The following is an 18,650-nucleotide window of genomic DNA, read 5'->3' as shown; positions in this document are numbered from 1 at the left end:
CTGAATAACAACTAATGATATTTACAACTTAGGAAACTCGGACACTCTACCCATTTGGCTACAATGAACCATTCCTGGGGCCTTTAAAGTGGCCACTCCTGCCTAACTGAACCCTAGTTTTCTTTCCATTACCTATCCCTTCCTCACTGAGCCCCTAGCCTTATGGGAAGCCAATCCCATCCCTAGTTCCTGAGGAAGGTCTGACGAGCAAATTCTATCTCCCCGCCAGGGACTGGTTCAGAGCTGGGTTTGGGGCTCAGTCCTGGCCCTGAAACTTAAAGCGATGTTTGCTGGAAGCTTCTGGGAACCTTTTTTCTTGTTCTTCTGAATAAGCTTCCAGAAGCAAATCTCTCTGTCACTCGGGGCACTGTCCAGTGTAGAAGTGAGGCTGCAAATCTAGACACTGAGATGTGTAAATGTGCAGCCCAGAACTTCAGCTGCATTTTGCTTCCAGCTTGAGGGTGAAGCCAACACTGAAAGGAAGGGGACAGGGGCCAGGGAATCACAGGAAAGTATGTGCGGGCCATTGGTTTGAGAGAATCCTGAGGCCTCCCCTATCTCTGGATTTCCATTTCTGTGACTAACAGTGGCTTGAACCAGGAGGAGAAATTTTCTCCCATAATCAGAAGTCAGGGGTAAGAGCATAGCTCTTCATCTTTCTGCAACACCAACCTAAGTGCCCTCATGGAAGAAGATGGTTGCTAAAACTCCAGGCATTACATTCAAGGCAGGATGGACGGGTGGTAGAAAACCATCTGGCTCCCTACTACCACTCATCACTTTTATAAAAGAGGAAAACTTTCCCAAACCCCCAAGCACACTTCTCCATGTGTTTCACTGGTCATAAGCAGAAATCTGGGAAAACAAGCATCTGGCTCTATAATGGTAGGTGGCCGGAGAGGAGGTAGTTGGCAGGAGTTGCTGGCTTTGCCAAACAGGGTGTCCCAGAAGGAGCCAATAAATATCCTTATTGCGTATATTAGGTTTTCTGTTACTCAGAGCCAAAAGCATCGTGATTTAGGACTTCAAACTGTACTACTCTATCTGGAACATGCTTTCCAATATGGTAGCCACTAGCCACATGTGGCTATCTACATTTTAATTTAAACTAAGTAAAATGAAATGCAATTGAGAGCTTCAGTTCCTCAGTCACTGTAGCCACATTTCAAGTGCTCAATGGTCACCTGTAGCTAGCGGCTACCATATGTGACAGGTCAGATACAGAATATCACCATCACTGAGAAAGTTCTATTGGAGAGTGCAGTTCTGTATAGACACTAGTAGTCTGGCTGCAACATCTGAAATATTATTTTTCTCTCAATGAGAAATTTAGCCTTTAATCCCTTGTGTGTGAGAGTGGTAGATGTATGAGGGTGTTTCCCCAAATTTTGGTGTGCAGAGTCTATGCCCCAGGGGCTGGGTATTTCCACACTCCTTGCACTACCCTATTTCCACCTCTAAACATGGTGTGTCTTTCTATCCCACACAACACCTAACACACAGAGATTAATGAGCAGTGCGTGTCTTTCTACCCCGCACAACATCTAATATAAAGAGATTAATAATATCTGCAATCAGGAACTAAGTTCTCTTGAAATTACTTCTGTACTCTATTTTGCACAAAATGTGGGGTCAAAGGCTGTGCTGAGTAAATCGGGCCGTATTTCCTCCAGTCACCCACTACTGACTTTGCGAAGCAAGCATGAAGACAATTTTCTGACATGATTTCATTAAGCAACTTGTTTTCTGTTTGAGAAGGCAAATAGTTTTATTCTGCTATTCAAGTTTGATCCCTACTGACTGACCAGCTGCTCAGAATTTTCAGTACAGCCATCTTTAAAGTCCTAAGTGTCCCCTGATATTCATATTAAGACTTGACTCACCTCAGAGTGACTCACTCTTGTCCTTCAGCTAAGCAGTACTTCAAAACACGCTTTTCTGTAAATTCTAGATTACAAATGGAACATTTCACTATGTGGAGAAAAGCAAAAGCAGGACTCCTGGGAAGGTTAATTAGAGTCACACTGCTTTACAATTTGATGCTTACAAGCTTAAATTAACACAGGAATAAAATAAGTTGTCCAACCTGAGGGAACAGACCCAGATTTTCAAGGAAAAACCAGGGTAATAAGAAAAATTTTAATTAAAAAATACCTTATTTTTTTATATATATACTTAATATGTATAATTATATATATAAATCTCATAGGAGCTTTTTTTAAAGGCTCCTTATAGAATATCCACTAACACTCATAAAATTGCAAGACTCATACGGAGAAAAAACAAAACTTTACTCAAAAAAATAGTCTTGACTTTTAAAAATACCCAACATGTTTCTGTTTGGGCAAATTTGCTATTATAAAATGTCAAATCGTCCCCATATTAATGAATTAATGTATATTTTCAATTAATATAAATTTCAATTAAAAAAACCAGGATGTTTACACTAATGAAAGCATTCTCAAGCTCATCTAAAAGAGTAAAGAAGCCAGAATAGCCAAGACATTTTTAATAAAAAAGCAAGTATTAAGAGAAAATCTCCTCTAACATTTTAAAATAAATTTATCAAACTTATCGAATTTTTAAAGTGTGATACTAACATAACAGTAAGCAGATCAATGGACCAAAACAGAATAAACAGAAATAAATATATACAGCAAAAGAATTCCATGTATGATTAAGGTGATTTTTTAAATAGATAAGCAAAGAATGAATCAGTTGGTACAAGAGGCTAAATGTCTGGAATAGAAGTTAAGTTTCTACTTCATACCATGTGGTAGACCGAATAATGGATGCTTCCTCCCAAAAAGTCCACGCCCCAATTCCCAGAAGCTATGAATACATGACATTACACGGCAAAAGGGACTTTGTAGATGTAATTAAGATCACAGACCTTAGGACAAGGATATTACTCCGAATTGTCTGGGTGAGCCCAATCTAGTCACATGAATCCTTAAAAGCAGAAAACTTTCTCTGGCTGGAGTCAGAGAGATGCAGGGGAAGAGGAAAACAGAAGAGAGGCCACAGAAGATGTGAACCCTGAGAAGGACTCGACCCATGGCTGCAGGACTTGAAGATGGAGCAGGGGGCAACATGATGAGGAATGTAGGTGGCCTTAGAAACTGAGAGAGGCTCCTGGGTGACAGTCAGTAAGGAAACAGGGACCTCAGTCCTAGAGCTGCAAGGAACCAGCTCCTGCCAACTACCTGAATGAGCCTGGAAGAGGATTCTTTGCAGAGTCTATAAGAACCCAGCCAGCCAACACCTTGATGTCAGCCTTGTGAAGCCTGCCAGGCTAACCTGCACTTCTGACCTACACACTGTGAGGTAATTAACTTGCAGCGTTTTAAGCCACTAAATTTGTGGTAATTTGTTATGGCAGTAATACAAAACTAATACACATCATAAACCAAAATTCGTTCTAAATGAATGAAAAAATGTTAGTGTGAAAAAGACACCGCAGAAATAAAAAGGAACAAGCTGCTGACACACACAGCAACATAAAGAACCTCAAAAACATTATGTCGAGCAAAAGAAGCCAGACTCAAAAGAGTATAGGCTGTGTGATTTAGATGAAGACCTGGAACTGGCAAATGTAGGAAATCAGAAAAGCGGTTGCCTAGGGACAGAGGGCTATTGATTGGAAAGGGGCACAAGTGCACTTTCTGGGGAAATGTTCTATATTTTGATTGGGGCGGTAGCCACACAGGTGTATACATTTGTTAAGCTCCTTGAACAGTACACTTAAAATCTGTGCCTTTACTTACACACAAATATCTCATTTTTTAAAAAAGCATTGAGAAAAAGAAACCATAAAAGCACAAAGAGAAAACAGGTACAAATTTTAGATTATCTTCAACCACTCTAGGAGGAAATTTGGCAATATCTAACTAAGTGAAACATACATATGGCCTTTGGCCCAGCAATTCCACTTCCAAGAATCAAACTTACACCCTGATTGCACACACAGGAAATGGCGGATGTACAAGATTAGTCACTGTTAAAATGCTTGTAATTATAAAAGACTAGGACCAACCCTAATGCCCACCAACAGGGGACTGGTTTAATAAATTATAGTGCAGCTCTCCCAGTGGGGTATTACACAGTGAAGACAGAAAGACAGAAAGAAAGACAAACGGGAAGAAAGACAGATGGGAAGAAAGACAGACAGACGGCAAGAAACAAAGATAGAGCAAAAGAAAGAGGACGCTTTCTATGTTCTGATCTGGGATAATCTCAAAAATATATTTTAAAAAAGCAAATGCAAAACAGTGTGTACGTTATGCTCCCTTTTGTGCAAAATTTTAAAAAACAAGAGGGAAGAGCTGAATAAGAATATATATTCGCATTTGCTTGTATATGTATAAAGAAATTCTGGAGGGATCCATCAGAAATAAAATTATTTAACCTGACTGGGGGTGAGGGGGTGCTGAGGAGAGAGACCTACTCCCTCCTTTTCATTGTAATCTTTTTATATTTTTTGATTCTTGATTTACACAAATTTTTAAAAGTTTTAATGCAATGAAAAAAAAATTGTATGTAATCTTCCTTCATATATGAGAAAGCCAGTCGAATGATACCAAAAGCAGAAACCATACAGTGATAGACATAAATTCATAAAAAATTTAAAACGTCTCTACATCAAAAAAGCCCCCAAAATAGCTTAATAACACCCTACACCAGCAAAATCATGGCTGGAGATGGAGAAGCACTCTCACACACCACCGATGGCAGGGGTAAGCGGTGCAGCATCTGTCTGTGGAAATGTTAAATGCATAAACTTTTCACATAGCTCTTTAGCTGCCGGGAATTTATTCTACAAATGTATTTTGTTCAAGAACATGAGGATGTTCACTGCCTCGTTCCTTGTAAAAGCAAAAACAATACACATCCAAAAGTCCAACAACTGGAGAAGTTTATATAAAGAATGAGACAGCTTAGTACAGAACACCATACAATTGTTAAAAACTATAAGGCAGATCTAGATAAAGTAAGAGGAAGAGATGCCAAAATATGCAATTAAAAGAATGAAACTGGACCGCTTCCTTACACCATATACAATAATAAACTCAAAATAGATTAAAGGCTTAAACGTAAGGCCTGAAACCATAAAACTCCCAGAAGAAAATATAAGTAGTAAACTCTATGACATGGATCTTAGCAATATTTTTTTGGATATATCTCCTCAGGCAACAGCAACAAAAGCAAAAATAAATATATGGGACTACATCAAACTAAAAAGCTTCTGCACAGCAAAGGATACCATCAACAAAACAAAAAAGCAACCTACTGAATAGGAGAAGATACGTGCAAATGAGGTATGCTATTAGGGGTTAATATCCAAAATATATAAAGAACTCATACAACTCAACAAAAAAACACAAATAATCTGATTTAAAAATGGGCAGAGGACCTGAACAGACATTCTTCCAAAGAAGACATACAGATGGCCAATAGGTACATCAAAAGATGCTCAACATCACTAATCATCAGGGAAATGCAAATCAAAACCACAATGAGATACCACCTCACACCTGTCAGAATGGCTATTATCAAAAAGACAACAAAGAACAAGTGTTGGCGAGGATGTGGAGAAAAGGGAACCCTCGTGCACTGTTGGTGGAAAAGTAAACTGGTGCAGCCACTATGGGAAACAGTATGGAGGTTCCTCAAGAAATTAAAAACAGAACTACCATATGATTCAAAATACCACTGCTGAGTGTTTATCCAAAGAAAACAAAAACACTAAATTGAAAAGATATATGCACCCCTATGTTCACTGCAGCATTATTTATAATAGCCAAGATATGGAAGCAACCTAAATGTCCATTGGTAGGTGAATGGATAAAGAAAATGTGGTGTATATATCCAATAGAATATTAGCCATAAAAAAGGATGAAATTCTCCCATTTGTGACAACATAGATGGATCTAGAGGGTATTATGCTAAGTGAAATAAGCCAGACAGAGAAAGAATACCGTATGATTTCACTCATACGTGGAATCTAAAAAAAAAAAAAAAGAGTGAAAAAACCAAAACAGAAATAGACTCATAGATACAGAGAACAAACTGGTGGTTGCCGGAGGGGAATGGGGTGGGGCATGGGTGAAATAGGTGAAGGGGGTTAAGAGGTACAAACTTCCAGTCATAAAATAAATAAGTCACGAGGATGTAATGTACATCATAGGCAATATAGTCAACAATATTGTAACAATTTTGTCTGGTGACAGATGGTAACTAGTCTTATTAGGGTGATCACTTTGTAATGTAAATAAATGTTGACTCACTACGTCTCGTACACCCAAAACTAATACAACGTAGTACGGCAACTATCTTCAATTAAAAAAATAAGGTAAAAAAAAGAAATGTTAAGTGCACAAACTTTTCACACAGCTCTTTAGCTGGTGGGAATTTATTCTGCAAACATATTTTGTTCAAGTGCATCGGGATGTTCACTGGCTTGTTCTCTGCAAAAGTAAAAACGATACACATCCAACAACTGGAGACGTTTATACAAAGAATGGGACAGCTTAGTACAGAACACCATACAACTATTAAAAACCGTAAGGCAGATCTAGATAAAGTAAGAGGAAGAGATGTCAAAATACACACTTAAGGGGGCTGGCCCCGTGGCCGAGTGGTTGAGTTCACGTGCTCTGCTGCAGGCGGCCCAGTGTTTCGTTGGTTCGCATCCTGGGCGCGGACATGGCACTGCCCATCAAACCACGCTGAGGCAACGTCCCACATGCCACAACTAGAAGGACCCACAACGAAGAATATACAACCATGTATAGGGGAGCTTTGGGGAGAAAAAGGAAAAAAATAAAATCTTTAAAAAAAATACACACTTAAGGTGAATAAAGCAAGCTGGAGAACAATTCGTAGAGAAAGTTGAAGAGCTTAAGGATATATTTGTGCGTGTGTGCACTTGACCTATTAGGAGGATTTTTGGAAGGACACTTAAGGACCTAGTAAGAGTGGTGATGTTTGGGAAGTAGACCTGGGAATGGGGAGAATGCTCCCGAACCATGAAAGAATAAACTTCTGTTGTTTCAGGTCATCCAGTTTGTGGTAATTTGTTACTGCACCCCTAGGAAACTTATACAACACCTCTCTGAATATGTTCACAGAATGATATAAATAGAAAGGATTTAATAAAGTGAGATGGTTTCACTAAAATTTCTGGAGCAAGGAACTCAAGGCTCAGAGATTCAAGGGCCTGACCAAGGTCACACAGCAGTGAGCATGAGAGGTGACATCCAGGCTCACCTCCTGGCCACCAACCCAGAGCCCTGGTCCACACCACCTGTGGGTGGGCAGGAAAGCCAGGACCAGAACCCAGGTCACGCCCCTGGTCCACGATGGTCCGGGTGATGGTATGGGCCATGGCCATCCCTGCATGTAATTTGAGTGTGATCCCAGCAACATTTACAGAACCTTTGCTTTGTTTACCCGGCAAAGAGAAAATATTTGGTAAGAAAAACACAGCCCTAGCATCTGCCTGTTTTCAAAGGGGTTACCTGAAATTGGCAGTCACTGAAGCAGCTACAGCTGAGAAAATCTGAGACTCAAGGCCTTGGATGAGGGGTGGGAGAGATCAGTGCTGTAATGTCTGAAAATAGTTCCAAATCTTTCTCTACTGTGATTGTTCCTTGAGAAGAAGGGCCCAGCACCTGCTCTCAGGCCCTATTAAACCCTCTGCAGCTGGAGGACAGTCCCCATAGGAAGGACGCTCAGAGGGGACCAGCCCAGTGGCGCAGTAGTTAAGTTCACACATTCCGCTTTGGCGGCCCAGAGTTCGCCAGTTCAGATCCCAGGTGTGGACATGGCACTGCTTGGCAAGCCATGCTATGGCAGGCGTCCCACATATAAAGTAGAGGAAGATGGGCACGGATGTTAGCTCAGGGCCAGTCTTCCACAGCAAAAAGAGGAGGATTGGCAGCAGATGTTAGTTCAGGGCTATCTTCCTCAAGGAAAAAAGAAAAGAAAAGGAAGTACACTCGGGATGGCTGCTCAGGTCCCCACAGAGCCCTTCTCAGGGGAGAGGTCTGTGTGCCAGACCTGCAGGCCAGCGCCCTTTCCCAGGAGTTTTTGAACTGGAACTTTGGGAGGTGTTCCTCTGGTGGTAGAAGCTGGGGTAGGAGACTCCAGAGAGGTGCAGCTTACCCCCCACCCTGAGAAGAAGCCTGGCTAGGGTGAGAGAACAGGAAACCTACACCTAGCGAGAGGAGAGGCAGAAAGTGGGGCTTCTGGGGCCCCACAATTCCACAATCCAGTGCCTCTGAGGCCCAGATGTTCTCCTGCCACTTCCCTAATTACCAAAGACATTAGCAGCCTTCCAGAACTTTCTTCATTTTGCCTACATAGTTTTTTGCCTTCTTTCATTCATTGGAAAAGAAGGAAGAAAGCGAGAGTGGTTTGCCCATTTCACCCCCTCTCCAACTTCACGTTAAACAAGGGTCTATATCAGGGGCGTCCTGCCCCCACCACTGTGCAAGGTCTCAAAAGCTCCACGCTCGAGACTTTGTTGTCTGCCTTCCCCAGTAGACTGAGTTCTTAAAGCAGAAACTCAGTCTTGGTAAGTCTTATTATTTCTGCAACCCACGGGCTCCGCATTGTTGCATAAATAAATGATTTTCTGGCTCTTTCTTCACTTATCAGAGACAGATGAAAGGTTTGGGAGGCTTAATTCAAACTAGACGATTTCACTGGTGGTTTTGGATTTATGACCGTCTCTTGGAAAGCCAAGAAATGTTGAATGGTCAGCTGTTCCCTTGGAGGACACAGATTTTAATAAAAGCCAATGACACAAAGCACAAACCAGAAACAACAGATTAGTCCAAGCAAAATAAAACTGCCAAAGCTGTTGGCTACTGGGGGAAAAATAAAGGTGAAAGATGTTTACATATTTATAAGCACCTGTTGAGAATTCAACGGTCAGTAAACAGGGCCACTTACCCAACCACGTGAAACTATGGTCTCGGAGATTCAGAAATGCTAAAAGCAAAGAATAATCCTGTAGATCAGTGGTGCCGAGACTTTTGGAACTGGTAAACAGTAACACGTGCAAGAAATGGAAGGGAACCTAAACAGGGTTGCCAGCTCTTTATTTTGCCAAAGAAGAACATCAAAAAAAAAAAGTGTATCATCTACTGTCCCCATAACTTCACAGAAGAAGGAATATTTTAACTCCAAAAAAAAGAGGAAGAGGGACAGGCCCTGTGGCATAGTGGTTGAATTTGGCGCACTCCACCTCGGCAGCCCAGGTTCACAGGTTTGGATCCCAGGAGCAGACCTACACCACTCAAAGCCATGTTGTGGCAGCAACCCACATATAAAATAGAGGAAGACTGGCACAGATGTTAGCTCAGGGGTAATCTTCAAGCATAAAAAGAGGAAGATTGGCAACAGATGTTAACTCAGGGCTAATCCTCCTCAGCAAAAAAAAAAAAAGGGGGGGGGGAGGAAGAATGTAAACTCAGATTACTAAAGAAAGCCATTCTTAAGGAAGGACAAGCTAAAAACCTCACAGTATAGTTCAGTCTTGGATAGTGCGCAGATAGTACAGACCTTGAAAGGCAGACATTCTGAGACCCTAACACCATTGCAGGCCCCTGGAAGATGCTGGAGAAATATCACTACAGGGCAAAGATGGATCCATTTCAACTTCTGGTTCTGAAGTGGAATCTCGATCCCTTGACTTCCAAAGTGGAAGGCCATAAGGAGGCCTCCCTCCCAGCTGGTGGCCAGTGGTGGGCACGATATCTCCTTACTATGTGCCACAGCCTGGCATTCTTCCATTTCATTTCACTATTTGAATACGAGTCATCCGAGGCAGCTGCGTGATAACAGGAAAACTTTATTGAGCACTTACTCTGTGCCAGGCCCTATGCTAAGCCCTTCTCCTGAATTTTCTCACTGAATGTCCCTAACAATGCTGGCAGGGGAGGTATAATTATTATCCCAATTTTACAGGTCAGGGAATAGGTTTAATCAAGGTGATGGAACTTCTCCAAGCAAGGCCCAAACCCAAGTCTGATGCCAAAATCTGTGTCCACAAGCCCTGGAGGAGATGAGGTAAACAAGAGGTGAGGGAGACTAGGGAAAACAAGAACGATGGTCTTTAAAATTAAAATCAAATCTCTGCAAAGCAAACCCAAAGAAAACCCAGAAAGCTGGAATTCCACACTCTGCCTCAAGACAAATGAGAAAGTTAAGCATCGGCAGCACAGGCTGCTCATAAATCTTGAAGCAGGTATCTGTGCTAAATCCAGACCACCCCACACCTGCCATATTCCCCTCCTTTTGGTTCCCCACTCTCCCTCAGAGGACCTGGGAGCTGCAGGTGGTGGTGAAGTTGGGAGCAGCCCCACGGAGGACACAAGCCCAGCCCATGACAGCCCTTGAACAAAGTGCTTTCTCAAAGGAGAATTTGAGTAATAGCGGCCTAGTGATCCTCTCCTCCAGCGCCCTCCCCAAGCTCCTCTGTAAGACTGGAAATGCTAATTAATGGCCTCCATCCCACCCGCCACCAGCAAGACCACAGCAATCTGCTTCTGCTTCAATCTGAAATCAAGACAAACCCAACGGAGAGGCTCAGACACCATCCACAGCAGCTTGGGGAGTGTGCAGAGCGCTCAGGAGCTCCCGATAAACAGAAGAGTCTCCCCTAGACAGGGACCCCTAAAAGGGATACCCCCGAAGGGAGGCCCCTTAGAAGTGCCGGGAGGACATGAGGTTTAGCTCGAGTTCTAACACCAGCTGACCGCTTCCTGAAACACAGGGCCTTCAACTTGCCCTTGAGAAAAGTATGGACTTTGGCCAGGCTGAAAAAAATGTATTCACCCACACTCCCAGCCTTCCAAATAAAACACAGCTGTTAAAACACACACACACACGCACACACATATACACATCCTTTGACTCACCTCTCCAGCATTCTCCAACACTATAGACTCCCCCACGTTGCAGCCTCATGATCCCAAATTCGTCTGGCTCCCTCCCTCTTACACATCTTTGTACAGCAGTGTAACAAGGCTGGGGCTAGCACCAGAAGGAGGATATGAGTGTGTCCTCCTCAGAGAAGAGAAAGTCCAGAACCTGAGATCAAGTCCCACTTTACCTCTTCCCGGCCTGGTGTCAGGTAGCCAATTCACTTAATCCTAGGCTGGAAAACAGGGACAGCATCACCTACATGACCGGACTACCCGTTTCCTCAGTCAGTCAACAAATATTAATTGAGTGCCTACTGTGTGCCAGGCACTCTGCTGGATGCTTGGGATATTTGAATGAGCAAGATGGACCAAAAACACTGTGCCCTCATGAACCTTACATTCTGGTGCTGGGAGATCTGTAAAATGGGGATTGCTCATAATATTTCTGTGAGAATTAAATAAGATAATACATGAAACACACAACATACAGCCTGGCACAGGGTCAACTATTCTTATTATTACATTGATATTTACAGTATAAGCCATTTTGCTCACCATTATCCTTAATAAGAAGCTGCTCCTTTTACCTGGAATGTCCCTCCCTCCCTTTTGGCACCCCTTAATCTACCTGCTAGAAGTTCTCTGCATCTGTCTAGGCTCAAAACTGACTTCCCACACTTCCTCCTGGGAAGGATTCAGGAGCTGGGAGCTGGAGGAGTGCTTGTCTGCATCTCCACTAATCCTTTCTCATGGGTCTGCCTGGCACTGACTCTGTTCTACCGCCACTGGCAGCACCTGTGTCGAATAAGTTTGCATCCTCCATAGGCCAAAACAAGGCCCTCACACATATGGTGAGTGGAACTGACTTGAAAAACAAAATGCAAAAAGAGCTGAGAAGAGGTCAGACATTGAGGCGAGGAGAAAGTGCACATTAGAGAAAAAGTCTGAGAGAGCCAAATAACGGTGACCCTTAGTACCTGGCCAATGAGTTTAGACTTGAGTGAGCCCTCAAAGTCACAAATTTTTGAGCATCCAGGTAGAGTGGACCCTGATGGGCAGAGGATGAGCTGGCCCAACGGTGACCAAAGGAAAGCGCCCTGGAGGCCACAGCTCGACACGAAGCTCATCCAAGTCCAAGGCTATGATCTGAGTATTCTTGTCACAGGGAATCAAATTGCCCAGCAGAGCACTGTAATTCTCTATATTTTATCTTTCGTGCAGTTCCCTGCAAAATGGCCGGATTCCTCGGAAGGGGAGAATACACCACCCAAAAATATGCCACTTTGGCACATAGATTATTTTGAATTAAAGGTAATGAGAAACAGCCGAGACAAGAAGGACACACTGACCCTTGTCTCCCTGAAAGCAGGAGATAAATCTCCCATGTGAAAGGATCCCCCTGTACCAGGAGAATAGAAGGTATCCTTATCCCCAGATAAAGGGAATTTAGGGCCGAGAAGGCTATATAAGCAAATCTTGTTACTTCTCCACTAATTTAATACCTGAAGTCCCAAACCCTTTTGTCTTGTCAATTCTTCACAAATTTATTGTTTGTCTAAAAGGTGTAAAAGCTTTCTGTTTTGGTCACCTCTTTGAGTCTCATTTTTTATGGGGCTGCTGTACATATGAAATTAAATTTGGTTTTCTCCCGTTAATCTGTCTTATGTCAATTTAATCATTAGACCAGCCAAAGAACCTAGAAGGGAAGAAGGGAAAATCTCTCTGCCCCTATACCTCCAAAATGTCATCACCATTTTCTAGGGCTAGCAGGCCTGTCCCCTTTCCAAGTGCTGCCCCCATTAACAGGAAGGCCCAGTATCTAAAAGAATTAAAACTTCTCAATCTAAATGTCACTGGAACTTCAAATAAAGGCATAGCTAAACTCAGACTTGGCTTAACTCTGACAGACACACAGGAGTCCCGCCAGCTCACCAGGCACACAGGAGCTCAGACAAACGTGCCATGGTGAGGGCAGGTGGGCACTGATACTGAGTGAGGCTCAACACCCAGGAAAAAGATGGAGTGGAGTCGATTCAGGTAAACTGGGTCAGGGTATCATAGATAAAGCTCATTCAAGCTTCCAGATTTTCCACAAAAACAAGGAAACAAGGCAATCATTACTTAAGAAATTTGAGACCAAGAAAAATGTCCGATCAGGCAAAATGGACAGCCTCCCAGGAGCACTGTGGGCATTTTGGGGGCTTCGGGGATGCCTGTCTACCTGGCTCAATACTTTTTTTTTTTTTAGTTTAAACCTGAATGTTGTGCCTGCCACTGCCACTGTCCCCACCATCAATCTCTGCTGTAACTTAAAGTGTCATCTTTGCTTCAGAGACTGTCCATTTCCCCCAATTCTTCTTCCTTTTAAAGATTTCTTACTAACAAAGATTTTACTGGCCTTAAGAATCTCAGGCTGCGCTCCAAGGAAACTTGTTACAAAAGCCATGAGCCCACGGTCAGCTGTGTCACTGACTGGAAAACTGGAGGCAAGGCAGTGACCTGTCACCTCCACTTCCCCATCTGGGAAAGGGAGAGAACAGCTAGTTAGTTCCTCAAGGTCAGCAAAAACAATGCCACAATGCCAGAGGCCCACACCCTAACCTCCACTTCAGTTCTTAAAAATATCCTCAGGATTACTGTACCTTCCTGACTCAAACAACGGGCTTGCAGGCCCTACTCTGGCTAGTAAAAGAATCTTCATCTCAAAAGCAAAGATAAAATAATAAGAGGATATATACCATAGAAATGGGCCTTTGGTAGCAAGCACAAGAAAACAGAACTCAGCAAACAGAAGTTTAAGAATTCCACAAGGCAAAGTCTCTATTTGTCCCTGAGAGCCACGGGCTGGGAAGTCAAGAGAGAGGGGGTCTAAGCTCAGATCTACCACTAAGCAGCTGTAAGGACTAACAGGTGATGGGCCTCAGTTTCTTCATCTATAACACCATGATGGCCCCGCTCCTGACACTGCAGTTGTAAAATTCTGAGCAGAGTTAAAGACTCCCCTTTCAAATGTACAAATCCAGAATTTGTGGCAGCCTTGCAGCACCCTCCTTTGCTCTCCCTCAAAAAAAAAAAAACAACAACAAAAGTCCTAATAGCAAGGAGCCATTATTCCCTACCTTGCCAGCACTCACACAAGTCCCCACTGGGCCCCATGTCAGGCAGCCAGCTTGGTGTGGACAGACAGGCAGAACCAGAGTAACTAAAAGCATCCTCCAGCCTGCCTTTGCAGATGCTACTGGTGTGAACCTCACAGCCGCGTCCTATGGTACTTTCACAGTTCCGCTACAGATTTCAGCCTCCTCCATCTCTACACCACGCCCTCCCTTCCAAAGTCAGCTTCCCAGGGAAATGCTGATGTTCTCCTCAGCCTCTCTGGAGATGCCCCAAAGAAAGCTTGCAGTTGCCACCTAAAACTGGTTAGTCTGTCATAAGATCAATTAACAGATTATGATTAACTTTTTTAAAAAACCGAAAATAGAAAATATCATTATACTTCTCCCTGCAGAGAGAATAAATATACCATGAAGCTCTTGGTGCAGTTTTATATTTACATATGTATGTAGGTGGGTGTGGGTCTCTATAGTGGGTCTTGGTCAAAAAAGACTGAGAAACCTTATAGGCCTGAGGCAGTGGAATCTGACTTTGGGGGTGAATGCCACACACACCCATCGCACCAGCATTCCCTGCAGAGGATGCAAGTGCCAACAAAGGGTGCTTAGAACGCAAGCACCCATCCTGCAATTCTACAAAACAGTGCTGATGGAAAACAGTTGAAAGAAACTTCTGACTCTCCTACAAAGTAGTGCTTTCTATAAGGCACGAAACAGGTTGCTCAACAAAAGACCCAGTGATCTGGGTAACAGCCTTGCCACAAAAAGGTGCCTGGCCCCCGGGAGGCTCAGCACGAGGCATCGGGGTCGGGGTGGAGAGAAGCTGGGTGCTGGGAACGCAAGAACCTTTGCTCCCGGCTCTTCCTTCCCAGCGTAAGAGTTGACTGGGCCAACAGCAACTGGGCTAGGGACTAGAGACGTCAGAGTCTCTTTCTCTCCCCTTGTTTGAAAATGTTTTATTTTTCATATTGCACATCTCCTTAAGAATCTTCCCTAGGAAGCATCAAAGCTTGCAGCCGCCCAGAAACGCCCCCAGCTGGGAGTGGAGCTGGCCTGCCCTGCACACCGAAAAATAGGCGCTATTTCAGCCAGGTTGCAAACACGCAGGGCTCCCCGGCGGCGCGGGGACAGAGGGGGCGGAGTGCGCCTCCCAGGTTCCAGGCTCCGAGCCCACGTTTGAAAACGCTCCGGAGCAGAAGCCTGGGCTTCTGGGCTCTCCGCTTTTGAGCCTTCGGCCCCTGCTGCCACCCCGCCCCCAGACTCGTTTAGCCGAGGACGGCGGACGGTGCAGGCCCCTTCGGGCAAGCCCAGCTCACGATCGGGCGGGCTAGGGAAAAGGCCTGCCCGCGGCTGGAATCGCGACCCTCCTCCTGCCAGGAAATCCCGCCCCGAGCCCCGGCGCCTGCCAGCCAGAGTGCCCCGGGGGCGCGTCCGCTGGTCCTTTCATCAGAACCTGCTGGCGGCCCACGGGTCCCCTGCAGGATGAGGGAGGTGGGCCTGGGAGCGGCAGGTTCGGTACTCCGGTGGGGACGAGGCAGGCCGCGCGCCGCCGCAGTCCTGTCGCAGCCCCTGCCCTAGTCCCCCAGAGCCGGGAAGGCTGGAGCCGCCCCCCGAGCCCAATCCCGTGCAACAGGCCCCCCATCTGCACCTGGATGAGAGCGGGGCCCACGGGGATGGCCCGCCCGGCCGCCGCCTCGGGGGTCGTCAGCCCTGGCGCGCGGCCGCTTCCCGCCGGGAAGAGGCGCGGGGCCCGGAAGGCTGGAGGCGCCCCCCGCGCTTCCCGCGCCGCTACGCACCTCATTGCCCGCGGGTCCCACATGGCCGGGGCCGGAGGGACCGCTGCCGCCGCCGCCTCGGCAGCCGCTTCACGGGGGACAGGGCGCGGCGGGCAGTGCGGAAGCTCGAAAGCCGCGGCCCTGGGCAGGGGCGGCGCGGGGTCCCCTGCTCGCGGTGGCTCGGCTCCCGGGCCGTGACGAGCAGGGGCGGGGGCGAGGGGACCCCGGGTCCCGGCTGTGTGCAGCCGCAGACCTATTCCAAGTTTCCACGTAGTTGCGAAAGCCCGAAAAGTGTCACGTGCACGTCGCCGCTGGGTGGGAGGGGGTGTTTGTCACTGTGTTCAAAAGAGGCGTTTCGTTGTCTCCCATCTTGCGTGAGTGCTCCAATGGGGTGTCTCTCGGCCGCCTTTGAAAAATAAGTGTTTCGAGCCGGTGACCACGAGGGACAGAGCGTGCACACACAGACACACCCCTCCGACATGTTTCGGTCATCGGTGAATTCTGCTTTCGTAAACTGGGGCCCGCCGCGATTGTAGGGGAAACTGAGGAAATGGTCAGCCAACGGCCTTGGCTCGCCTCTCCTCCTTCCCTCCTGTTCCTCTCCAACAAAGAAACTAGGGAGAAAAGCCCACGGGTCAACGAACGCCGTGCCCATTAGCTCCCGCTTCCCGGCTGCCTCAGTCATTCGTTGGGTATCGAGTACTTACCGTGTGCTCGGCTCTCCATTCTGGAGACGCTGGGGATTCACACGCAAAGAGGCCAGTGAGGCCCCTGACGTCTTGATGCTCGCAGCCGTGTTCATGGCGCTTACGGAGGCGTGAACCTCTCACCACAGGCAGGAACTAACAAGGAACCTCCTGGAAGGGCAGTGATGACCGAAAGAGTTGGGAGACGGTTAGGACAACCTCAGGCTGCCATTTCTCCTTCGGTTGTCGGCGCAACAAGCTGCACACCCTTTCGCTCACAGCTCCTGTTTGGTCCTCAACTTCTAGGCGAAGGGGATTACTCTCCTCCACGCCAGGGATTTGGCCCAATCAGAGAGCAAAGCCCGCAGCCCTCTCTGGGGGCAAGGCTTTCGCCTACACTGCCTCCTGGTGGTTCTTGCATCCACCTGGGAGACCACGACACCAGGCGGGCCCAGGGGCAGGGAGAAGGACACCACAGTGCTTTAGCGAGAGGAACAGTACAGTTTCCAATGAGGCAGGCAGTATTTGGTGACTCATGGACACACCTAATGCACACAGCCCGTGTATTTCTCTACGCTGCTTATTCTGAATCAAGAACTAGCCTATCAGTCTAGCTAGTGGTCTCCTTGCTTCTGGAGGAGTCTCACCTTTAATTAATCTTCCCCAAATATCACATTGCATCACTTTCGATTAAAAAGCCTTCAGTGGCACCCCCATTGCCTACAGAGACCAGATTAGGTAGCTGGGCGTCTGAGACTCTTGGTGATTTTACCCTACCTTCCAGTCTTCTCCTCCTCACACAAACACTGTACTCCAGTGGTTCCCAAACTCGGCAGCACATTAGAATCACCTGAGGATCTTTAAAACAATATTGATGTCTGTCTCCTACTCCCAGATAGTCTGATTTAGTTGTTATGGGGTATGACATGGACATCAGTATTATTAAAATTCCCCAGGTGATTATAACATGAGGCAAAGTTTGGGAAACACAACTGGTCTCCAAACAGTTGGAGCTACTTGCATTTCTCAGACAAAATTGGTCCTTTCACTTTTAGGAGACTTTACATATCCTTTCTGCAGTGCTTTTCCCAACATCTCCCAGTTTTATATTTAGGAAAGGCCTATGCCACCTTTTCTAGCGTGCCTCTTCTTTTTGGCCAATTGCAAGGAGTCTCTGCTTCCAGAAGGCCTAGGCAGGGTCTTACATCAAGGAGAACAAGCCATGAGATTGGTGAGGTGACACTTGGACCGCCCTTGGACCAGTTCCATAAGCATCTCAGAATCTTCTTGTCATACTTCCTCTGATATCCTTCATCATATTCCTCAAAACAGTCATATCAACTCAAAACAGTTCTCAAAACAGTTGTCTTTCTTTTTAAAACTATTTCTTCTCTTTCTGCTATTTTTATATTTTTACCAAAATTATACATTCTCACAGTTAAAAGGTCAGCCCCCCCCAGCGCACTTCTTCCCCAGAGGTAACCACTTTTATCTCTGTTAGTTGATCATTTTGATGGCTCTGTCTCTAAATAAAGCTTCTAACTCTTGTTGTTGGGTTTTTTTGGTTCAAGATTTATGCATCATCAGGTAAATTCTTTTTAGATTGTGTTTGTCTTCACCCATGATATAGTTTGGCTGGGTATAAAATTCTAGGTTAGAAATCCGAAAACTTCCAACTACCCATTTTATGTGACTTTTTTTTTTTTAATTTCTGGGAGCCTAAAAAATCTTTTTCTCCCCAATGCTTTGAAATTACTAAATGATGTACTTCAGTGTGGGCCCATTCATCCATTGCACTGTGTATAGAGTGGGTTCTTTCCATCTTGAAACTTAAGCTCTTTAGTTCTGGGAAATGATCTTGAATAATTTTGTTGATTATTTCTTCTCCATTTTCCCTATTCTCTCTTTTTGGAAATCCTATTATTCAAATTATAGGAATCCTATAATCAGACTTCCAGGATTGGTCCCTGTGATATAGTCCCTTGATTTCAAATCACTTCTCCCCTATTTTCCATTGTTTTTGTCTTTTTTGCCCTTGTTTCTGGGAGATTTCTTCAGTTTTATTTTCTAATTCTTCTTAATGAGTTTTTTATTTCTGATATCACATTGTCATTTTTCCAAGAGCTTTTTCTTATCCTGTGA

At 45.2% G+C, this 18,650-nt stretch overlaps 1 protein-coding gene across 2 annotated transcripts in view; it reads right to left on the bottom strand.

Annotated features, from left to right (window-relative positions):
* Window positions 1–16,808, bottom strand: part of TRANK1 (tetratricopeptide repeat and ankyrin repeat containing 1) — a 98,850-nt gene extending 82,042 nt beyond the window's left edge. The window contains exon 1 of one of the 2 annotated variants that reach the window (XM_070577329.1): window positions 16,530–16,808. In XM_070577329.1, coding sequence (XP_070433430.1) covers window positions 16,530–16,624 — 95 coding nt within the window. In that variant the 5' untranslated portion in view covers window positions 16,625–16,808. Of the gene's footprint in view, window positions 1–15,843; window positions 16,151–16,529 lie in introns of those variants that run through there. The other variant, XM_070577330.1, reaches the window with a different exon arrangement.
* Between the last annotated feature and the right edge of the window lie 1,842 nt (window positions 16,809–18,650).

Source organism: Equus przewalskii, chromosome 15, assembly GCF_037783145.1.
Source record: "Equus przewalskii isolate Varuska chromosome 15, EquPr2, whole genome shotgun sequence".
Taxonomy (NCBI): Eukaryota; Metazoa; Chordata; class Mammalia; order Perissodactyla; family Equidae; genus Equus; species Equus przewalskii.
Note: the sequence above shows the minus strand (reverse complement) of the source record. Positions and strands in the feature narration are given on the sequence as shown.